This window comes from Bombina bombina, chromosome 7 (assembly GCF_027579735.1).
Source record: "Bombina bombina isolate aBomBom1 chromosome 7, aBomBom1.pri, whole genome shotgun sequence".
Classification (NCBI taxonomy): Eukaryota; Metazoa; Chordata; class Amphibia; order Anura; family Bombinatoridae; genus Bombina; species Bombina bombina.
In genome coordinates, this window is record NC_069505.1 from 569,587,351 (window position 1) to 569,612,816 (window position 25,466).

Genomic DNA, 25,466 nt, shown 5'->3' on the forward strand with positions numbered 1-25,466 from the left:
CCATATCAATGTTTTCCAGCTATGTCTACATCCAGATGTTTGTCACAGTACTCTTATCTACATCATAAACTCCCAAATGGAGAGACTGCCGGCATTAAAAAAACATAAAAAAAAAAAAAAACAGCTAGAAGAGCGGCCTCAATTGGGGGTTTATTGGCCGCGCTAAGCATCAACCACTCAGTGGGTGGCACTGGTGCTCACGGCACATACAGTACAGTAGAGTCATGTTGCACAATGGAGAGAGGCCAAAATGCTCACAGCCTCTCTTCAATTACTTAACATGGAAAAACATTATTTTATTTTTTAATTTAGAAGGATTTAATTATTTTTTTTGCCCCATATGACTGCCTCCCCTGACTGCATGTCTCTGATGCTATACATTTAATTTCTAAATGTTTTTAAGAGCAGTGCTGTTTTCTGCTTTACATATTGCATGACATAGCTTGCAGCACTGGATTAAACTCTCCTTTACCTTACAAAGAAACTTCCTCCTTTTGATATATTAACTAAACGTAAACTATGAGGGGGCAGGATATGACAGACCGGGGGGATATGACAGTCAGACAGACATACTTCATATCCTGCTGCCCGCTTCCCTCCATACTGGCGTCAATCCCCGGCGGAGTGCAGACAGATGGCACTGGTAGTGGCTTTTCATTCCACATTTAGCCCTTTTCCTTAGTGTATTAGGTGAACACTAGCAATACAGGTCTGCATGCTGCTAGTAGGGATGGGCGAATGTGTAAATTTTCGAATTTGAATGTTAGAACGAATGTTACTTTCGGAATTCGATTTACAAATTTGAATGTTGATAATAACGAATTTTCTTAGGAAATCTTGTTAATGCTAAAAGGATGTCTTTGCATTTCTTCAGCTACTTATTCCTGTTCCTCTATCTATTTTGCCCAAAATTAAAGGGGCATTAAAAACTAGATATTTTATACAAATGTAGTGTTGAAGTTATTTCCCGCCTCCCTCTAATCTTGGGTGGTGCCATGTTGAAATCTAGTTTCACTGCATTCCAGCGCTGACTTGGAGTGGTAGTGCGCATTTACATATGAATGAGGTTTTCTACTTTTTGACAGCAGTATAATGTGCTTCAAGTTAGGGTGTATGATACAAAGTAGGAGCTGTACAATTTTGCTGTGGCTTTATTGCTCTATATCATCGTTGAGTGCTTTTTTTAAATATATTTTATGTAACTGGAAAACTGTGTAAAAAATGAACAAATGTAAAGCTCACACATTGTATTATGCATACTAACTCCAAGCAAATTATACAGCTGTAAAAAAAAAAATCTGCCAATATTACTGATCTGTGAGTGTGCACAGTTTCTGCCACAGGCTGGGAGAATACTTGAGCACCAAGATTGTGGCGCCCAGTATGATACGGCGGTGCTTCAGCATCTGGCCCCTTTAAAAGGACAGTCTAGTCAAAAATAATTTTTAATGATTCAGATAGGTCATGTAATTTTAAACAACTTTTCCATTTACTTTTATCCTCAATTTTCCTTTGTTCTCTTCATATTCTTAGTTGAAAGCTAAACCTAGGTAAGCTCATATGCTAATTTCCTAGCCCTTGAAGGCCACCTCTTATCTGAATGCATTTTGACAGTTTTTTTTACATCTAGAGGGTGTTAGTTCATGTGTGCCATATAGATAACATTGTGCTCATGCCCGTGGAGTTACCAAGAAGTCAGCACTGATTGGCTAAAATGCAAGTCTGAAATAAGGGGGCAGTGTGCATAGGCTTTGATACAAGGTAATCACAGAGGTAAAAAGTGTATTATTATAACTGGGGAATGTGTAATAAAGGGATTATCTATCTTTTTAAACAATAAAAATGCTGGTGTAGATCGTCCCTTTAAGCCATTAAAACAGGAAAACTAATTTAAAAAAAATCTGCAGGAACAGGCTATAATGAAATAACATAGTGAGTAGGTACTATTCGTTTGTAGTTGTGCACAGCAGTTTAAAGTCCCTTTAAGTTAACATTCCTAATACCCAATTTAAGTACATAACAAATATCAAACACAGTTCAACAATGCTTTAAAATTACAGAATTTCCTTTTTAAACGCTTTTAAATCCCTTTAAAAGACATTGCCTGAAATAGAATCTTGGGGGGAGATTTATGGTTTGGGCAGACATGATCCGTTGTAGCATACACTGTCGGCATTTATCATTGCACAAGCATTTCATGTGAAATGCTTGTGCAATGCTGCCCCCTGCACATTCGCAGGGGGTGTCAATCATACCGATCGGGTACAATCGGGATGATTGCTGTCAACTGGGCCGATTTATTAAAGGACGAAAGGCCATGAATGCCCATGTTTCCGCGCGAGCCTTCAGGCTTGCCGGAAACAGGAGTTAAGAAGCAGCGATCTTAAGACCGCTGCTCCTTAACTCGTACGCCTCCTTTGAAGCTGCGGACATCAATCCGCACAATCTCATACGATCAGGTTGATTGACACCCCCTGCTAGCGGCAATTTCACTAGAACTGCTTGCAGAATGTTAAATGCTGACAGCGTGTGCTGTCGGCATTTATTGATGCAGGGCGAATATGATTCACTATAGCGAATCATGTACATCTGGGGTATGATAAATCTACCCCAACGAGTTAAGAAGCAGCGGTCTTAAAGTGAAAGTAAATCCTAGCGTTTTACAAACGCTAGGATTTACTATTGAAACAAATAAAAGGGCACTTTCATTCATGAAGTATAAGATACTTCATGTAGAAAGCTCCTTTATTTGATTCAATCAATCGCCGTTTTTAGCTGCTACAGCAGCCCACGGCTAAAAAAAAATTTGGCTAAGAGGTGACGTTTTCACCTCTTAGCCAATAGCCGTGCGGTAAATCCACCTTTTAAATCCAATAGCCGTGCTTTGCTGTAGGAGCTAAGAGCGGCGATCGATTGAATCAAATAAAGGAGCTTTCTACATGAAATATCTTATACTTCATGAATGAAAGTGCACTTTATTTGTTTCAATAGTAAATCCTAGCATTTGTAAAACGCTAGGATTTACTTTCAGTTTAAGCCCGCTGCTTCTACATTTATGTTTTTGGGGAACCTAAAACTATGGGGGGTGATTTTGACTTTACAAACAAAACACAGATTTCTTATCCTAACTCCTGGGCTACCAAGAGAGGGGCAGTCAACCAGTTAATCCTTAACCAGTAGTAAATACAATAAAAATCTCTTTAAAAAAGTCTTTAAAATTAAACATGTAAAAAACAATACTTGTAACTTGGGACTCATTGAAACAGCATAAAACAAAATCAATGTTAATATAATATATATTAGTCTTTTTTTTTTTTTTTTATTTCTTGTTTTGTATAAGGAGAGTTTTCTTAAAGGGGCAGTCAACACCAGAATTTTTGTTGTTTAAAAAGAAAGATAATTCCTTTATTACCCATTCCCCAGTTTTGCATAACCAACACAGTTATAATAATACACGTTTTACCTCTGTAATTATCTTGTATCTAAGCCTCTGCTGACTGCCCCCTTATTTCAGTTCTTTTGACAGACATGCAGTTTAGCCGATCAGTGCTCACTCCTAGGTCACTTTACGTGCATGAGCTCAATGTTATCTATATGAAACATGTGAACTAATGCCCTCTAGTGGTCAAAATGTATTCAGATTAGAGGCAGTCTTCAAGGTCTAAGAAATTAGCATATGAACCTCCTAAGTTTAGCTTTCAACTAAGAATACCAAGAGAACAAAGCAAATTGGTGATAAAAGTAAATTGGGAAGTTGTTTAAAATTGCATGCCCTATTTAAATCATGAAAGTTTTTTTTGGACTTGACTGTCCCTTTAACTAATTAAAATTACCTCCCCATATCCATATAGTAGTTGAAAGTGGGCAATTGTGCCACACTGTCTTCTACAACTTCAACACTTATATAATCATAGATACGCTCGTATTATATATTCGTGCTAATATATATTATACAATAAAAACAATTATTTATGTGGTAATTAAAACACAGCTAATCCGTGTTTGGACACTTTTTGCTCTGCAAGCGCCAGCCAGAAAAATACGTATCAGCCATCCATTAACGTCATTACGACGACGTATCCAATAAGTTTCAAGTAGTCTTTTCTTACGCTTGAACGCCAGTGTCATAGAACACCGTTTTGTACTAACTTCCGCCACACGCTGACGTCATTGTCAAGCCGTAGCCGCCATGTTGGTTTCCCTTCTGCACTGACACACAGGCAAGTAAATTTGTTACATGCCGAGTGGGTATTTATCAATAAGTGTCTATCAGTTTTCATTGAACCGCATACATTGTCTGCAGAGCTTGCAGTCTATCTATTGTTTATTGATGTAGCGCTCTCCTAGATCCTTTTGATGTCTTACTGTTTTATGTAAATCTTTATGTCTTGTGTTAAACTTTAAATATTTATTATTACTGTCTAATCTCCTATTTTTGTGTTCAATTAACCTTTATAATTAACTTTTTATAATCAATTGTTATACTTTATATTGTAATTATTTATGTGCTATTTTGTACAGCTTATGCTTTTTTAATGCATTTATATTTTAAACATATATTTAGCAAGGGACACTCATTTTATGTTTAATTTTATTATGTTATAGGTGGTGAATTTATCAAGTACTTTCTTATGAAATCCAAATCTCTGCAGCAGAATGAGTAAAACAGGTGAGCAATGCACTGTGTATTCTCTATATTTGTAAAGCCCTAACTGACATAATATCAGATTTATATATATATATATATATATATATATATATATATATATATATATATATATATATATATATAGTTATTTGTATGTTACTAGTACACAGAGAAAAATTGACTACTCCAGTGAATGTTAAAGGGCCATTATAGTGATAAAATTACATTCTGTGACTGCTGCAGCAGTTTCTGCTCCGGACCAGCAGTTCTCTGCAGCTCCCAAATCACACTTTAACTATGAGTTTAACATCTTTGCATCAGTAGTGATAAAACTGTGTGCTCTGACAAATTGGAGAATGTCATTTTGTCACTATACAGAAAAAAAACATGTTTTAGTGAGTCATTTTAGCACTTGTAAACCTGCAAGTCTGTGTCAAAATTAAACTATTCAGATAGAAAATGCAGTTTTTGCCAACTTTCCAATTTACTTCTATTATCTAATTTGCTTTGTTCTCTTGGTATCCTTTGTTGAAAACCATACATAGATATGCTCAGGAGCAGCAGTGCACCACTGGGAGATAAATGCTGATTGGTGGCTGTACATATATGGCTCTTGTCATTTGCTAACCTGTGTGTGCAGCTAGCTCCCAGTAGTGTATTGCTGTTCCTTCAACAAAGGATTCCAAGAAAATGAATCAAATCTGATAATACAAGTAAATTACAAAGTTGGTTAAAATTGTATGTTTTATCTGATTCATGAAATAAAGAAATAAGTAATTGGGTTTCAATTACATAGGCTTAGATACAAGATAATTACAGAGGTAAAACGTGTATTAATATAACTGTTGGATATACAAAACTGGGGAATGGGTAATAAAGGGATTATCTTTCTTTTTAAACAACAAAAATTCTGGTGTTGACTGTCCCTTTAAAGGGACAGTCTACTTGAAAAATCCCCAGTTTTGCATAACCAACACTGTTATATTAATCTATGTTTTACCTCTGTGATTACCTTATATCTAAGCCTCTGCAGACTGCCCCCTTATCTCAGTTCTTCTGACAGACTTGCATTTTAGCCAATCTGTACTGACTCATAAATAATTCCATGGGAACGAGCACAATGTTATCTAATATGACAAGCATTAACTTAAACTGTCTAACTGTGAAAAACAGTCAAAATGCACCGAGATCAGAAGTGGCCTTCAAGGTCTTAGAAATTACCATATGAGCCTACCTAGATTTAGCTTTTAACAAAGAATACCAAAAGAACAAAGCAAATTTGATGATAAAAGTAAATGAGAAAGTTGTTTAAAATGACATGCCCTGTCTGAATCATGAACATTTAAATTTGACCTGAGTGTCCCTTTAAGGTACCGCTCTGGAGAAGCATTTATTGCTGTATTGGATATATTTTATGTTTGACATTTTTATCACTATTTGCTCATAGAAGAATTTCTATTTTATCAGATATAATTTTATAAACAGTATCACATAATTACAACCTTTGCTATTATTGATTAAAGGGACATTTCTTTATTTTTTTGTGATAAATGCTTTTATTTTCCTTTACATCCGTAAACTCCATATTATTTAGCTGTTTATTAAAATTTTAAAAATGACATTGCTTATTTCTTCATGTCTATACTCAATATATGTTTATATAGTTTAAAAATACTCAACTTTTTTTTTTCTTTTTACATAGATCTCTCTTTGAGAGATCCATTGGATCTGCCATTATCTATTCTGGAAGTGGGTCTTGCCGGGAGATTAGAACTGATCACCGATCCTCCAAAATCAAATGGATCTGCTCTCCCTTTATCAACAGTGAGTATGCATTTCTCAGCATTATTGTTTAAACCTATGAAAGAATACTTTCCATTCCTAGTTATTGATGTTACACAATGAAGCATTAAAGGGATAGAAAGGTCAAAGTTCAAATGTGCACGTTTGCATTTCAATGTAAAATAGATTCATTTTTGCAATATACTTCCGTTAGCAAAAACTGCTTCTAGTAAAAGATATTACTGGTTTTCAGCTGCATATGCATATGCTATAAGGGTCTGTGCACCAGTATTTAAACACTGCACCTTCTCAGAGACTCAGATTTAAAATATATCCTGAACCTTGTAGTTCTTAAATCTGTTTAGATTTAGAATGTAACCTAGTTCCACTGGTTCTAGATTTAGAACACACACCAGTTCCCTTTATATTTTGTGTATCTCTGATTCTGGATTTAGAACATATAACACTTCCAACGTTCCCTATGTCTCAAATTCTTAGTTTAGAACAGATCCTGGTCTATTCTTGATATGTCATTGGTTCCACAGTGTTCCCTATAGAACATTTTGGTTGCTGGAGGGCATTGTAAAGTAGCCAGACGGGGGCAGTGTAATACTTTTTCTAATTTTATAACATTTTCTGCTATCCAAAGTACAATATAATTGCATAATTTTACATAAATGCATTCAATGATATTTTTTTTAATAAACATTGAAAATGTTTAATATTGGCTAATTTGAGCACCCATTAAAAAGGTCCTCTGTATTCATTGTAGCTCTCTTATTCTAGATTTATAACATATCCTATGTTTGATGTTCTTTAGATCTGTACATTCCAGAGCCTTTATTTGTACTAACTCTCCGGCCCTAGATTTAGAATTTACTCTGGTACTTATGTTCCTGGTATATCACTGGTTCTAGATTTAGATTTAGATTTATCCTGTTCACCGTTTTTCTGACCAAGTTCTACATTTGAAATGCATCCTTGTCCCTCAATTCCATATATATATATTTGGTATAGCTTTAGATCGCTACCTGGGTGCTATTATTTCAGATAGCTATCTAGTTCTACATTTTGAATGTTTCCTAGTCCTAAATGTATTCTGACCTATCAGTGGTTTCCCCAGGACCTTTTTAGCGGGTGCACCACCTGGGTGATTTTATGGACCACCCAGCTAAAATTTTAGTCAATATTAAGCTAAAATGTTCAATTTTTATTGCACAAATTATCATTAAATACATTAATGTTATATTATGCAATTCATTTGTGCTTTGGATAGAAGAAAATTTATATTATATTAGAAAATATTACACTGACTTACGCTACTTCATAATGCCAAACGGCTGACAAAACTTTCAGTGGAGAACACAACCCATGATAGTTTGTTGGTTCTAGATTTATAATTTATATATATACCATCTGAATCGCTCTAGATTTTTGATCTGTATATATTTTTTTTCAGCTTCCTCAAGGGTTACCACCCTATGATGTGGACTTGTCATTTGAAGTCATTCAGAAGTATCTCACTGACCCAGACTGGCTTCCCATTCATGACTTTGATAGGAGCCAGAGGTAAGTAACATACATTCTGCAACCCCCATGTATAGGACACACATGAACTAGCTCTGTATAGCTGTAAAAAACTGCCAAAATGCACTGAGATAAGAGGCAGCCTTCAAGGGTTTAGAAATTAGCATATGAGCCTAGCTAGGTTTAGCTTTCAACAAAAAATACCAAGAGAACAAAGTAAATTTGATGATAAAAGTAAATTGAAAAGTTGTTTAAAATTACATGCCCTATCTGAATCATGAAAGTTTAATTTTGACTAGACTGTCCCTTTAAATATAGAAACTTTCAGTATAGGTGGGGATACCTCAGGCTAAATCAGCTATTTCAAATAAATTGAAATAAGGTAACGGAGCTACTTTGTAAACAATTGATACACTCCAACAGGTAAAATGGATCATTGGGAAGTTGGGATCCAATTAAAGGGGAGATTTTTTTGGGTGGTAAACTGTCCCTTTACGTTAATCAACCTGTAGAAACTTTTGTGACTGATATTCAAATATGTTTAGATAACACAAGTACAACAAATATTTTTAATACAGAATAGTTGGAATACTATGAATTGAATACAGTTGAAAATACAGCAGAGCCTGGTGCACTTTTATTTTATTTGAATTGTGTCATTTTGTACCATCAGGTCTTGGCCTCGATTGAAGAACTTGCACAGTTTGTATCACATGGATGTGACTGCCCCTCACACAGAGCTCAGTGTGGAACGAAATGCAGCCACAGGGGAACTACGTGGCATCAATGAGGTGACATGATCCTCAGGGGCGTGGTTTAAGAGCTTTTTGAGACTGACTAAATGTTAAATTCTCTTTCTGTCTCCCTCTCTCACTCTTTTTCTCTCTGTCACTCATTTCATATGTGCTCCTCTTTCTTATATATATATTTTTTTTTAACCTAATTAGTTAATATTTACATCCCTCATTCATTTATATCTCCTTCCCTTTCAGATCTCTCTGAATCAGACTGGGCTGTCTGCTCAGAACTCTCTCTCGCTTCGGCGTCCTCCAGGACCTCCATCACAGTCTGTGAGGGGCAGCACCTCAAACTTTCCCTTTTGGCCAGGTATGTAAAGGAAACCGTAAATAAAAAATATTTATTTTATACATAATATAGTGTAGAACTTATGCTCTGAGAATTTTACTGAAACATTAAAGGGACATTCCAATGTTTTTGTTTTTTTTGATGTCAGCAGTGAGTATTTGGTCTCAACTTCATATCTGCAGTAAAACTGAGATATGCAGATTTTAAATCCATATATAAAATATGTTTTATATATTTTGAGGTACTTTACTTACAAAATTTACTGTAATTCATTGTTTTGGTTACTGGTATGCAATAAGTTGTGCTGTAGAAATTGTCTTGTTTGAAAATGTTTGTACAATGGCTGTCTAACTTTTTTGTTAAAAACCTCAATTAAAAAAAAAATGGGGGGGAAGCTATGTGTGTGTGTGTATATATATATATATATGGGAAATTGGCAGCTTGTGGTACACCCCCAGTGATATAACTATCTGAGCATGTCTAGTCAGTATTTGTGACCAGCATGCACAGGTCTAAATTGGCCCACTTGGCACAGATTGTTACTAGTGGCATAAAAATATAAAGGATATGAAAATAATTATTGCTGCTGTTTTTTACATCGTTACACAGACAAAAACATTTCTTAAATAAGTAGCGCTTTGAATTATTTATTCAGTGTTCTCCCTAGGGGGATCTATTTATTGGGCATGCCACCTGGCTTAAAAGGGACACTAAACCCAAAATTTTTCTTTCATGATTTAGATAGAACAGCAAGCAATTTACTCCTATTATCAATTTTTCTTCATTCTCTTGCTATCTTTATTTAAAAAAGTAAGAATCTAACCTAAGCAACTGGTCCATTTTTGGTTCAGCACCTAGGTTGCACTTGCTGATTGGTGGCTAAATGTACCCACCAATCAGCAAGCGTTATCCAGGGTGCTGAACCAAAAATGGGCCGGCTCCTTAGCTTAGATTCCTGCTTTTTCAAATAAAAATAGCAAGAGAATGAAGAGAAATTGATAATAGGAGTACATGAGAAAGTTGCTTAAAATTGCATGTTCTATCTGAACCACAAAAGAAAAAAAATGTGTTTAGTGTCCCTTTAAGCCAATTTTAAGTTTAAATGAGATCATATTAAATTGTTTCAGTGTTTGTTGCACAAATTATCAATAAATCAATTTATGTTAAATTATGCAATTGATTATTTGGCTAGGTTAAAGTGATGGTAAATCCTAGTGTTTTTGAAACGCTAGGATTTACCAGTGCTACAAATAAGGGGGACTTTCAGTCAGTAAATATAAAAAACTTCATGCTGAAAGTACCTTTTTTTTTTTTTTGCAGAAGTTTATGCCAAGCTGAGTGGCCGTCCACAGCAAAAAGCTATTTTTTCAATAAGGTGACGTTTCCACCTCTTAGCCAATAGCCATGCAGGCCAATCGGCATTATGCTGTATGGCTAGTACGCTATTTGCTTAGTGGACGCTATTGACAAAAGGAGTTTTGTCATGGGCGGCCGGAGCATAAACTCGCTGCAAATAAAGGAAATTTCAGCATGAAAGTCCCCTTTATTTGTACCACTAGTAAATCCTAGCATTTAAAAAACACTAGGATTTAACATCACTTTAAGTAATATGTAAAAATAACAGTATTAAACTGCCCCTGCCCTGCTAATTCACAATCCCACCCGCCTGGCAAAGTTTTATGTGGAGAACACTGATTCTAATAGTGTGAAATTCAAAATATATCCAAGCATGGCACAAATTCAGTAAGTAACAAACAAATATATTTACTACTTCATTTTGTAATGTATAATTTTCAGCAGCAAATTGATACATAGGGGACGATTTATCAAAGTCTGGCGGACATAATAAGCTGTAGCTGTTGGCATTTAACATTGCACAAGCAGTTCTAGTGAACTGCTTGTGCAATGCCGCCCTTGCAGATTTGGGTGTCAATCAACCCGATCGGGCGGATTGATGTCCGCATCCTCAGATGCAGCAGACGAGTTAAGGAGCTTAAGACCGCTGCTTCATAACTGCTGTTTCACGCGAAACGGGCATCAACCTTGATAAATCAGCCCCCTGATTATTTAAAAGTAAAAAAAGGGGGAATCAGTTAAACCATTTAATATCAACACTATATCTTACCAATGTTTATTTTTTTAAATTTAATTTCATACAGGTGGGATGGATGAACCAACTCTTGAACAGATTAAAGCGTTGAATGAAGAAGATGAATTTATAGACTTTGAAAATGGTACAATTTATAGACTTTGAAAATGGTACAATCTCTTCTTGTGTTAATTTATATACAACAATATCTGCCTTTCTTCGGGGGGAGGCACCTTTAAATGTGTTGGCAATTGCAAAATAAAGAGGGCACTAAAAACTAAAGTTACCATAAAATTTAAAGGGACACTCAAGTCAAAATTAAACTTTCATGATTTAGATAGATCATTCAATTTTAAACAACTTCCATTAACAAAATGTGCACAGTCTTTTTTTATTTACACTTTTTGAGTCACCAGCTCCTACTGAGCATGTGCAAGAATTCACACAATATACGTTTATGCATTTGTGATTGGCTGATGGCTGTCACATGAATACAGGAGGAGTGGAAAAAGACAGAACTTTGAAATTTGTCAGAAAAAAATCTACTACTCAATGTTAGTTCAGACTAAGTGCTATTGTATTATCTTTTTATCATGCATTTGTTTATATGCAAATCGACTGTATTTACTGGTCCTTTGATATACACATGCATATATAAAACAAAATAATTAAAACACCTTATATAAGTATTCAATAGTACAGGACAGACAGAAGAATTAGGGGTGTCTCCCCAAATATTAATCCTGATAAAATAATACTAATGTTGGATCCAACTTGAATATATATTCTTTAAAAAGTATCGCACACCACATCCAGTTGTATGCTCTGTGTAGTATGCTGAATACATTTTATTTAAGGGATAAAATGAAGAGTAAAATCTATCAGTTCTCCAAAATTACTAAAATGTTAACAGTCACAGTCTTCTAATAAAATACCATGCGGTCATCGGCAACCTTCTTAGTGAGACCTCACACAAAGCTGCCGCCTCTGCTCGGCGTCTCTACCGGTCACACTGTTGTGTTCGTCACATACGGGAATCCCAGTGTGATTGGCTCGTGCGTTGCATACGTGCTGTCTCCAGTCTGACACTTTTGAAAGTTTGGATGCCTTAAAACCAATCGTGATTTACAGATTCCAATCTGAGTAGCAGATGCTCTGTTTTAATATTGTAGCTTTCAGTCTCTATTGCAGGTACAATTTTCTGCACTCATTGTTGATGCTTGCAGATCCCCTTGTAGGATTAGATTTATAGTCATAGCACAATACACAATGATAAAATAAACTTTCAAATGGTCATATAGACACTGCATAAACCTTCAACGCGTTTCACCCTTGTAGTGGGCTTTATCGTCCCATTTTATGTTCAGCATCTGGGTTGCACTTGCTTATTGGTGGCTAAATGTACCCACCGATCAGCAAGCAATATCCAGGGTTCTGAACCAAAAATGGGCCAGCTCCTTAGCTTAGATTCCTGCTTTTTCAAATAAAGATAGCAAGAGAACGAAGAAAATAGGCGTAAATTAGAAAGTTAATTTAAAATTGCTGCTCTGAATCATGAAATAAAAAAATTGGGTTTAGTATCTCTTTAAGCATGGTGTCACCATCTGTCACTTTGCATGTGCCATAGGTAAAGCACAAACATGTTAACGCCCAAGAATGTAGCTTGTTTGAAAGTGATAATCAGCACAGGCGGTTGTGAAAATTAGAATTTGAATAGTATAACATAGCATATAAATTACATATAATATTAAAGGGACTGTAAAGTCAAACATACTTTAATAAAACAGAACATGCAATTGTAAGCTAATTTCTATTTTACCTCTATTATCTAATTTGCTTCATCTTCTTGTTATCCTTTGTTGAAAAACATACCTAAGTAAGCTCAGGAGCGGCAATGCACTATTAAAAGCTAGCTGCTGATTGGTGGCTGCCCATATATGCCTCTTGTTATTGGCCCACCAGATCTGTTCCTCTAACTACCAGTAGTGCATTGTTGCTCCTTCATCAAAGGATAACAAGGGAATGAAGCAAATTTGATACTATAAGTAAATTGAAAAGTGTTTTTAAAATGACAAACTCTGTCTGAATCATGAAACTTTAAATAATGGTAAACTTTACATGTTTTAAAATCAGGTCCGGAGTCTAAGCGATATTTTAGATGGACTTTAATTGATCACTTTTTAATGAAGATGCGCTGTAACTTACTTTTTAATCTAACCGTAACATTCTAATACCCGCTCTCTGGTTGCCCATTTCAAAGCTCTTTTTTTGTGAACTAACGGTTTTGAATGTCCAATCGGCGCTCTAGCCATACGGCACTCATACATTGTTTTTTTGTAACTAGAGCGCCGATTGGAGAACACTCAGAACTGCAGTGGAACCAGGGCCCAAGGCTTTCGGTGGGCCCGTAGAAGCCAGTCTAGGCATGTGCAAAATGTGTACAATCCTAATGCAGCGGAAACTTTTATTAGTGCTGCTTCATCTATCTATTTATACTCAAAATCATTATACAGAGCAGCATGTATATTATTACTATGGCTTACTATTGACTTACCTTTGGGGGGCCCAAAAAATATTTGCACCAGGGCCCTCTGTTGATCAGGTCCGCTACTGGTGGGCGGCCCAAGCGCGGGGTATTAGAATGGCACTGCTAGATTTAAAAGTAAATTACAGAATATCTTTATTAGAAGTGATCAATTAAAGTCCTTGTAAAATATTGCTTAGATTCCAGACCTGATTTTAAAACATGTAAAGTTTACTATCACTTTAATTTCATGTCCCTTTAATATGTTTATTATTTTTTTATTTATTTTTTAAATTGTATTTGACTTTTTTTAGATTATCAGGACACAAAACTTTTTTTTTTTTTATCAGTACTATCAGGGTTCTGTCTTTTGCAGACTTTGGGCCTCATTCTAACATCTCTTGAGGTTAAAGGGACAGTCTAGGCCAAAATAAACTTTTATGATTCAGATAGGGCATGTCATTTTAAACAATTTTCCAATTTACTTTTATCACCAATTTTGCTTTGTTCTCTTGGTATTCTTAGTTGAAAGCTTAACCTAGGAGGTTCATATGCTAATTTCTTAGACCTTGAAGCCCACCTCTTTCAGATTGCATTTTAACAGTTTTTCACCACTAGAGGGTGTTAGTTCACATATTTCATATAGATAACACTGTGCTCGTGCACGTGAAGTAATCTGGGAGCAGGCACTGATTGGCTAGACTGCAAGTCTGTCAAAAGAACTGAAAAAAAGGGGCAGTTTGCAGAGGCTTAGATACAAGATAATCGCAGAGGTTAAAAGTATATTATTATAACTGTGTTGGTTATGCAAAACTGGGAAATGGGTAATAAAGGGATTATCTATCTTTTAAAACAATACAAATTTTGGTGTAGACTGTCCCTTTAAGTAGTTATTCATGCATGTAGACTGCACATTATCTAGAGCATTTATGGTCAATCTATCCATTACTTTTCGGCATAAATCACCTTGATCAATCTATAGATTTGTTTGTGTATTATATGGGGCTATTTTATCTTGTGATGATAACGTTGAACTGATTTGTATCTTTGTCCCTGATAGACCTGTTAACGGTTCCTCCTGGATGGAAACAGGGAATGAATTTCAAGCCTGTAGGTAACTAAACCCTTTGTGTACATCTTACTCTAGACATTGAAAACATTATGGCAAAATCTGTAGTAAAAAACTCAAGGAATTTCCTGTTAGGGTAAAAAAAACTGTGGCATATATGGATGTCACACATCAACGTATCTAGTAAGACAACCTTCTGGTTGGCATAAGGGTGAAGCCTAAACCGTATAAACTACAAACTATTTTTGGCATCACATTGTTTCTCTTGCAGATGTCAGACGTCCCCCAGGTGTCTTACCGCTTACTAGCCTCTTAGGTGCCCTAGAAGATTTCACACTAGGAGATTCTAGCGAGGATGAGGAGGAAGTTGGTGCTCGAAAAGTGGGTGGCACAGGAGAAGGGCAAAAGGAAAAGCTGCCCCGGAGCAATAGCCTGGAGGAATTGGGCGTAGAGGTGAGATGCAGAAATCCCATAACGTATGGGAGAAGTCCTCACTCACTCCCTCATTTATTATGCAAAGTCCGCTAGACCAGAACGCACAATTATCTTTTACGTTGGGTGAACTAGTAACTTTTCTGTTTCCTTCATTCTCTCAGATGGTTTCAGCACCAGCTCCTTCTGCACCTTCTCCTTCTCCAGAACCTGTCCAAGAACAATGGGCTGTGCCCCTCAACAGTAGCTCCCCAGTGGATGATTTCTATAAGCGTATCCCTGATTTGGCCTTCAAGGTGGGCACCTCAGTATATATGTAGATATATACTGTATATAATGTGTAAGGATAATGGCTATATTTGAAGCTGATCTAAACCCCCTCCAGTGGGGGTAAAATAAATAATTAAACTGAGTTCCAGAGCAGCAATGCACTACTGGGAGCTAGCTGAACACATCTTGTGAGCCAATGACAAGTCATATGTGCATAACTACCAATCACCAGCTAGCTAACTTCCAGTAGCGCATTGCTGCTCCTGGGCCTATCTAAGTATGCTTTTAACCAAGAATACCAAAAAATATATAAAAATTAGAAAACAGAAGTAAATTAGAAAGTCTCTTAAAATTTAATGCTCTGAATCATAAAATTTAACCCCTTAAGGACCACAGCACTTTTCCATTTTCTGTCCGTTTGGGACCAAGGCTATTTTTACATTTCTGCAGTGTTTGTGTTTAGCTGTAATTTTCCTCTTACTCATTTACTGTACCCACACATATTATATACCGTTTTTCTCGCCATTAAATGGACTTTCTAAAGATACCATTATTTTCATCATATCTTATAATTTACTATAAAAAAATTATAAAATATTAGGAAAAAATGGAAAAAAACACACTTTTTCTAACTTTGAACCCCAAAATCTGTTACACATCTACAACCACCAAAAAACACCTATGCTAAATAGTTTCTAAATTTTGTCCTGAGTTTAGAAATACCCAATGTTTACATGTTCTTTGTTTTTTTTTTTGCAAGTTATAGGGAAATAAATACAAGTAGCACTTTGCTATTTCCAAACCACTTTTTTTCAAAATTAGCGCTAGTTACATTGGGACACTGATATCTTTCAGGAATACCTGAATATCCCTTGACATGTATATATTTTTTTTTAGAAGACATCCCAAAGTATTGATCTAGGCCCATTTTAGTATATTTCATGCAACCATCTCACTACCAAATGCGATCAAATAAAAAAAATTGTTCACTTTTTCACAAATTGTTTCACAAACTTTAGGTTTCTCACTGAAATTATTTACAAACAACTTGTGCAATTATGGCATAAATGGTTGTAAATGCTTCTCTGGGATCCCCTTTGTCAGAAATAGCGGACATATATGGCTTTGGCATTGCTTTTTGGTATTTAGAAGGCCGCTAAATGCCACTGCGCACCACACGTGTATTATGCCCAGCATTGAAGGGGTTAATTAGGGAGCTTGTAGGGTTAATTTTAGCTTTAGTATAATATAGTTGACAACCCAAAGTATTGATCTAGGTCCATTTTGGTATATTTCATGCCACCATTTCACCGCCAAATGCGAACAAATAAAAAAAAGCGTTACATTTTTCACAATTTTAGGTTTCTCACTGAAATTATTTACAAACAGTTTGTGCAATTATGGCATAAATTGTTGTAAAAGCTTCTCTGGGATCCCCTTTGTTCAGAAATAGCAGACATATATGGCTTTGGCTTTGCTTTTTGGTAATTAGAAGGCCGCTAAATGCCACTGCGCACCACACGTGTATAATGCCCAGCATTGAAGGGGTTAATTAGGGAGCTTGTAGGGTTAATTTTAGCTTTAGTGTAGGTATCAACCTCCCACATGACACATCACACCCCCTGATCCCTCCCAAACAGCTCTCTTCCCTCCCCCACCCCACAATTGTCCCCGCCATCTTAAGTACTGGCAGAGTTTTTTTGGGATTTAAAAAAAATAATAATAATAATAATTCTGCTCTGTAGGATCCCCCCCAAACAGCTCTCTAACCCCCCTCTCTGCCTTATTATGCACCATATTGGGTACTGGCAGCTGTCTGCCAGTACCCAGTTTGAAATCAAATGTTTTTTATCAAATGTTTTATTTTATTATTTTAAAACTACTATTTTCTGTAGTGTAGCTGCCTCCCCTCAACCCCCAACCTCCCACCCTCCCAGATCCTTAAAATGTATAATGTTCCCACCCTCTCTCCCACCAAGTACCACCTTACTTGTTGTTCCATAGTGTAGGGTTCCCACTCCCGCGCGCACTCGATCCCGCCCCCCTTCTCACCGATGGCCACCCACCCGCCTCCCTGGATCAGCTCCCACCCACCAACGAACATAGCCATTGATGGCCGATGCAGAGAGGGCCACAGGGTGGCTCTCTCTGCATCGGACGGCTAAAAAATGTTATAGCAGGATGCCTCAATATCGAGGCATCACTGCTATAACATGAAAGCAGTTGGAAGTGATCAGGATCGCTTCCACTGCTTTCAAAGACCAACGACGTACGGGGTACGTCCTTGGTCATTAACTGCATTTTTTTGCAGGACGTACCCCATACGTCGTTGGTCGTTAACCCCTTAACGACCGAGGACGTGCAGGGTACGTCCTCAAAAAAAAGGCAGTTAATGCCTGAGAACGTACCCTGCACGTCCTCGGTGTGGAAAGCAGCTGGAAGCGATCCTGCTCGCTTCCAGCTGCTTTCCGGTTATTGCAGTGATGCCTCGATATGGAGGCATCCTGCAATAACCGTTTTAAGCCATCCGGTGCAGAGAGAGCCACTCTGTGGCCCTCTCTGCACCGGAGATCGGTGGCTTATAGCGTTGGTGGGTGGGAGCTGGACCGGGAGGCGGGTGGCGGCCATCGATGACTGATGCGCGCACGTGCACGGGAGGGCGGGGGCGGCCGCATGCACGGGGAGGGAGCGGGTGGGAACCGCTACACTACAGAAAAAAATTCTACGAAAATGATAAAAAAATGGTAAAAAAATAAACAAATCAAACAAAAAAATAAATCAGTTAGGTGGTGGGTGTTGGGCTGTGGGGAGGGGGAAGCTACACTACAGAAAAAACGGGTAAAAAATAAAATAAAACATATTTTTTTGCAAACTGGGTACCGGCAGACAGCTGCCAGTACCCAAGATGGCCCCCAATAAGGCAGAGGGGAGGGTTAGAGAGCGGTTTTGGGGGGATCAGGGAGGTTGGGGGCTAAGGGGGGGATCCTACACAGTAGCATATGTAAATATGCTAAAAAAAAAAAAAAAAAACATTTTATTTTAGTACTTTTATTTTAGTACTGGCAGACTTTCTGCCAGTACTTAAGATGGCGGGGACAATTGTGGGGTGGGGGAGGGAAGGGAGCTGTTTGGGAGGGATCAGGGGGTGGGATGTGTCAGGTGGGAGGCTGATCTCTACACTAAAGCTAAAATTAACCCTGCAAGCTCCCTACAAACTCCCTAATTAACCCCTTCACTGCTAGCCATAATACACGTGTGAGGCGCAGCAGCATTTAGCGGTCTTCTAATTACCAGAAAGCAACGCCAAAGTCATATATGTCTGCTATTTCTGAACAAAGGAGATCCCAGAGAAGCATTTACAACCATTTGTACCATAATTGCACAAGCTGTTTGTAAATCATTTTAGTGAGAAACCTAAAATTGTGAAAAATTTAACGTTTTTTTTTATTTGATCGCATTTGGCGGTGAAATGGTGGCATGAAATATACCAAAATTGGCCTAGATCAATACTTGGGGTTGTCTACTACACTACACTAAAGCTAAAATTAACCCTACAAGCTCCCTAAAAGCTCCCTAATTAACCCCTTAACTGCTGGGCATAATACACGTGTGGTGCGCAGTGGCATTTAGCGGCCTTCTAATTACCAAAAAGCAACGCCAAAGCTATATATGTCTGCTATTTCTGTACAAAGGGGATCCCAGAGAAGAATTTACAACCATTTATGCCATAATTGCACAAGCTGTTTGTAAATAATTTCAGTGAGACACCGAAAGTTTGTGAAAAAATTTGTGAAAAAGTGAACGATTTTTTGTATTTGATCGCATTTGGCGGGGGAATGGTGGAATGAAATATACCAAAATTGGCCTAGATCAATACTTTGGGATGTCTACTAAAAAAAATATATACATGTCAAGGGATATTCAGCGATACCTGAAAGATATTAGTGTTCTAATGTAACTAGCGCTAATTTTGAAAAAAAATGGTTTGGAAATAGCAAAGTGCTACTTGTATTTATGGCCCTATAACTTGCAAAAAAAGCAAAGAAGATGTAAACATTGGGTATTTCTAAACTCAGGACAAAATTTAGAAACTATTTAGCATGGGTGTTTTTTGGGTGGTTGTAGATGTAACAGATTTTTGGGGTCAAAGTTAGAAAAAGTGTGTTTTTTTCCATTTTTCCTCATATTTTATAATTTTTTTTATAGTAAATTATAAGATATGATGAAAATAATGGTATCTTTAGAAAGTCCATTTAATGGCGAGAAAAACGGTATATAATATGTGTGGGTACAGTAAATGAGCAAGAGGAAAATTACAGCTAAACACAAACACCCCAAAAATGTAAAAATAGCCTTGGTCCCAAACAGACAGAAAATGGAAAAGTGTTGTGGTCATTAAGGGGTTAAGGGGTTAAAGGGACACTAAACCCAATTTTTTTTCTTTAATGATTCAGATAGAGCATGTCATTTTAAGCAGCTTTCTAATTTACTCCTATTATCGATTTTTCTTTGTTCTTTTGGTATCTTTATTTAAAAATCATGAATTTAAAGCTTGGGAGACGGCCCATTTTAGGTTCAGAACCCTGGATAGCGCTTGCTTTTTGGTGGCTACATTTAGCAAACCAATAAGCAAGAATAACCCAGGTTCTCAACCAAAAATGGTCCGGCTCTTAAGCTTTACATTCCTGTTTTTTAAATAAAGATAGCAAGAGAAAGAAGAAAAATTGATAATAGGAATAAATTAGAAAGTTGCTTAAAATTGCTGCTCTATCTGAATCATGAAAGAAAAACTATGGGTTTAGTGTCCCCTTAACATGCTGACCAAATGCACATGCATCGCGCACTCATATGTATGGCGTGGGAAACAAGGAATATCCATTAGTACCTCCAAATCGCAATATGAAGTATTCCTTGTACACGTTGTTCTTTTATCTGAAAACAGCATTTAGAAAGAAAGTGAGCTGTAAATTGAACTTGTGACAATCTCTAAGCCAGACATCCTCAAACTTGGCCCTCCAGAGGTTTTGGAACTACATTTCCCATGATGCTCAGCCAGCATAGCTGGCTGAGCATCATGGGAAATGTAGTTCCAAAACCTCTGGAAGGCCAAGTTTGAAGATGTCTGCTCTAAGCACTAGAAAACAGTCCAACATCCACTAGAAGGTATCGCACCATATTCATTATGAGTTTCGTGTCTCTGTTTGCTTATGGATGCGGTATATGATTGGTCTTTGTGTTCTAGGTGAGTTTCTGATTGGGGGAATAATAAATAATCTGTTTCGGTTTTTCAGCATCCTTTTGAGTTGGACCCTTTCCAGAAGAAAGCCATTCAATGCCTAGAGTCCGGCCAATCTGTTTTTATTGCTGCTCACACTTCGGCTGGCAAGACGGTGGTGGCAGAATATGCCATAGCGCTATCTTTAAAGCACATGACCAGGTGAGGTGTTAACCTGTTTCATGATTCAGATACATTATATTTTATACAACTTTCTAACTTTAACTTTTTATGCTTGCGGTTAAAACCCAAGATCAGCCATAGACGTTCTTATGATATTGCTGCCTATATCGCCCTGCAAACCTAACATATTCTTAGTTTTTTCCTCAAGGACTATATATACCTCTCCCATCAAGGCTTTATCCAATCAGAAATTTCGGGATTTTAAGATCACATTTGGTGACGTTGGTCTCATTACAGGGGACGTCCAGCTCTATACTGGAGCATCCTGCCTTATTATGACCACTGAAATCCTGCGGTATGTTTGTGACAAGAGATTCTATATACATACTGTGTGTGTGTGTGTATGTAAATGCAAATATAGATGTGTGTGTGTGTATGTGTGTATATATATATATATATATAAAAGAAAGATTTATATGAATACACAAGTAGATATAACATGAAACACAAATGATTTCTTTTATGATTCAAATAGATCATACCATTTCCAATTTACTTCTAGTATCAATTTTTCTTTTCGTATTCTTTATTGAAGGAGCAGCAATGCACTACTGGGAGCTAGCTGAACACATTGGTAAGCCAATAAAAACAGGCATATATGTTTAGCCACCAATCAGCAGCCATGGCCAGATTTACAGCCCAGGTGCATGTAGATACCAGAATCTGAAGCACACACCCTCTACTCACCGTTCACTGCTGAACAGTGGCCGCCAGCAGTGAAATAATAGCATCACGTGTGTGCAAGCATTGTGGAAGCTGGATGCCGCAACAATCACAGCAACCTTAACAAAGATGGCTGACTTATATGCGCATTGCTGTTATCTTACTGCCATCTTAGTTAAGGTTGCCGGCTGACCAGTATTTATAATAGGCATAGACTGGTGCCCCTCTATGGAGGGCACCTGTAGGCACATGTTTACTCTGCCTTATCATAAATCCGGCCCTGTCAGCAGCTAGCCTACCTAGGTATACATTTCAACAAAGGATACCAAAAGAACAAAGCAAATTAGATAATAAAAGTAAATTGGAAAGTTGTTTCAAATTATATTATTATCTGAATAATGAAAGAACAAATTTGGGTTTCAGGTTCCTTTAAATTTTACATGTAAAACTCTGATATTGTGTGCATTGAAGTTGCTTTTCCACCCTCCTTTTCATTCAACCGCTTACTCCTCTCCCCTATCGACCTGTCTAACTTTTTTTCCTCTTCCCTTTATTTTTTCTTTCTGCTTTCTATCATCTTCAACATATGTCATCTATCTTTTCTCTCTTTTGCTGCCTTGCAACTCTTCCATTCTGCTATTGACATTTGTTTAATTCATTTCCCTTAAAGTGAAAGTCAACCCTAGCGTTTTTTGAAATGGCTAGGATTGACTATTGAAACAGATAAAGGGGACTTTCTTTAATGAAGTATAAGATACTTCATGTAGAAAGCTCATTTATTTGTTTCAAGCAAACGCCGTTCTGAGCTGCTAATGCAGCCCACGGCAGATCGCTGTTTTGCTTTAGAGGTGATGTTTTCACCTCTTAGCCAATAGCCATGTGGTAAATCCAGCGTGGTGCCCTTGGGAGCCAGATTTCCTGCACGCTATTTGCTAAGAGGCGAAAACGTCTAATAACTTTCTCACTACTCTCTTAATCTTTCCTCTCTCCTCAGCTCCATGCTGTATAACGGTTCTGACGTCATTCGAGATTTGGAGTGGGTCATCTTTGATGAAGTTCACTACATCAATGATGCAGAGGTATGTCCTTCACCATGACATCAAAACCCGAGCCTAGTTATTTATCTCGCCATATTGGCTAATCAGCCTCCATCTTTACAATTTCAGCGTGGTGTGGTGTGGGAGGAGGTCTTAATTATGCTACCAGAACATGTCAACATCATCTTACTGAGTGCAACCGTGCCAAATACTGTGGAGTTTGCCGACTGGATAGGGTTTGTGTTGTGTTCAGTCTTTTGTTTCATACTTAATAAATATAATGCACTGGATAAAGGTCATACCTGTAATACAAGCGATATGTGCATGAATATGCTGCGAAACTCATCACACAATAAGGCTCTGATTATAGCAATTCTAAAAGTGCAACATTACTAAGAGTATTAAAAAGTGGTGTCTGTGTATCAAATCTGGAGAAATAACTGCTATTATGGATTTTTACACAATATTACTCTGATTGCAGCGGTTTGAATACAAGTAATTACAACGTGGTGTTCCTGAAGCAAAAGTGGATAAAAAAACTTACGTTGACGCGTTTCGCATCATCATCACCACGCACACTAGTAAAACTTACTTAGTATTTAACTTTTGTGCACCTTTTTCATGCCTGTTGGAGTAGTATGCTTGTAATTGTGGAGAATTGTTATCTATAGTTGTGAGAATTTCATGACATAAAAATAAGTGGTTTATTAAAGTGTGATTATTCCTATCGTGTCTCTTTAAAAGTACATGGAAGTAATGTACTGTTTGTTATAGTTAGATTTTATGCCCCAGGTTATTTAAAGGGACATGAAACCCAAAATGTCTCTTTCCTGATTCAAAACCGTGATTTTAAACAGTTTTCCAATTTTCTTCTATTATCTAAATGGATTAATTCTCTTGGTATCCTTAGTTGAAAAGTATACCTAGGTATGCTCAGGGGCAGCAATGCATTCCTGTGAGCTAGCTGCTGATTGGTGGCTGCGCATAAATGCTTCTTGTCATTGGCTAACCCAATGTGTTCAGCTAGCTCCCAGTAGTGCATAGCTGCTCCTTTAACAATTTTGATAATAGAAATAAATTGGAAAATTATTCAAAATCACGTCATGAAAAAAATAATGGGGGTTTGATCTCTCTATTTTATGTTGATAGGGGCAAATAGTGAAAGGTGCAATATGCCTACATATACTGTGTAACCAATGAATTACTTAATTACAGGCGGATTAAGAAGAAGAAGATTTACGTGATTAGCACAATGAAGAGGCCGGTACCTTTAGAACACTATTTGTATACGGGTAATAGCCAGAAGACACAAAATCAGTTCTTCCTATTGCAAGATGCTTTAGGAGCGTTCCAAACAAAAGGGTGAGACTCTATTTTTTTTTTTTTATAATTATTTTTTTTTTATTGAGGTTTGTACAATACAAAGAGTAATAAGCACCAAGAATGCGCAATATAATACAGGTATCTGCCAACAGGGTTGGAATTAAACATTTCTAAAGAAAGATATACATTATATCATAGCAACATGCCCTCCAAAATATTATAGGCTACTAAGAGCCTCAAGTTACACATACACCTAATGCAAGGAGTTACAAAATGTGCAGAATTTAGGGATACTAAACAACCTCTTATTTTGCCCTCTAAAATATTCTAGGCCCCTTTTGGGCCGCACGTTACCCAGGTACACTATGTGAGGGAATAAATAGAATGATTCTTATTCTGGCCTCCTAACCATATAGAGGCCTCTTTTGGGCCTTCTGCAGCTATGTACATAACAAAGGAGGTTTATATAATTACAACACAAGAAACCCCCTAAAATATAAAGAAGTTAAGGTAAAGCATACCCCAGTTAAACTTTTGTGTCCACTCTTGGACCATAGGTATTAAATATAAGTAAGGGGTAGGTGTTGGGGGATATATTAGTAGGGTGCTGTATTGAATCTCTTAGGTTACCCTATCAATTACTATAGGCCTCTTTAGAGCCTCAAATTATACACACACCCAATTTAAATGATTGTATATTTCCTATTCCTAACTATATGAAGGTCTCTCTTAGACCTTAAGCAACTATTCACAAATCTACATCTGTAACTAAGTTGAGGATATAATAACCATAAAAAACAAGAGGTACATACAATGGCCCATATTTATCAAGGTCTGGCGGACCTGATCCAACACTGCGGATCAGGTCCGCCAGACCTCGCTGAATACCGGGAGACTAAAATGCTCACCGTATTCACAATTGCACCAGCAGCTCACAGGAGCTGCTGGTGCAACGCCGCCCCCTGCATCCTCGCGGCCAATAGGCCGCCAGCAGGGGGGTGTCAATCAACCCGATCGGGTTGATTTCCGGCGATGTCTGTCCGCCCGCTCTTTGTGACCGCTGCTTCATAACTGCTGTTTCTGGCGAGTCTGCAGGCTCGCCAGAAACACGGGGCATCAAGCTCCATACGGAGCTTGATACATATGCCCCAATATGTCATCCTAATTTGCAAAGTTGAGAAGACACGAGAAAAAAAAAAAAATAGGTGCAAACCAGCAAGCCTCTTAATTTGTCCTCCAGTATACTATAGGCCACATTCGGACCTCACCTTACCTCTATACCCAATAGGAGGGGTTACATGTAACTCCAAACTAGAATACGGCTCTGAAACCCACCACTTTAGTGCTATTTTACATAAACATCAAAGTCATAATGCAACCGTGAACCTCTGAAGAGGCAGCTCTAGCTTTGAACACAGTCCAAGTGGTACAGCACTTAGATAACAAGGTGGTGCAAGCTGTAAGGGTACCACACAAAACCCTTAAAGTAATAACACAGTCCAAAGAATTCAGCAGCACTCACCACTATGCAGAAAATTCCATCTTTTATTGGGATATT

The 25,466-nt window shown here is 37.3% G+C and overlaps 1 protein-coding gene across 1 annotated transcript in view; it reads left to right on the plus strand.

Annotated features, from left to right (window-relative positions):
- Positions 1–4,169: 4,169 nt before the first annotated feature.
- The window catches only part of SKIC2 (SKI2 subunit of superkiller complex), a 75,597-nt gene continuing 54,300 nt past the window's right edge, over positions 4,170–25,466 (plus strand). The window contains exons 1-15 of the mRNA XM_053721949.1: positions 4,170–4,220; positions 4,606–4,669; positions 6,351–6,472; positions 7,890–7,999; positions 8,631–8,748; positions 8,950–9,064; positions 11,203–11,277; positions 14,717–14,770; positions 14,997–15,178; positions 15,322–15,453; positions 20,719–20,864; positions 21,034–21,180; positions 22,543–22,627; positions 22,715–22,821; positions 23,801–23,947. Of these exons, the coding sequence (XP_053577924.1) occupies positions 4,657–4,669; positions 6,351–6,472; positions 7,890–7,999; positions 8,631–8,748; positions 8,950–9,064; positions 11,203–11,277; positions 14,717–14,770; positions 14,997–15,178; positions 15,322–15,453; positions 20,719–20,864; positions 21,034–21,180; positions 22,543–22,627; positions 22,715–22,821; positions 23,801–23,947 (1,553 nt within the window). The 5' untranslated portion in view covers positions 4,170–4,220; positions 4,606–4,656. The remainder of the gene's footprint in view (positions 4,221–4,605; positions 4,670–6,350; positions 6,473–7,889; positions 8,000–8,630; positions 8,749–8,949; positions 9,065–11,202; positions 11,278–14,716; positions 14,771–14,996; positions 15,179–15,321; positions 15,454–20,718; positions 20,865–21,033; positions 21,181–22,542; positions 22,628–22,714; positions 22,822–23,800; positions 23,948–25,466) is intronic.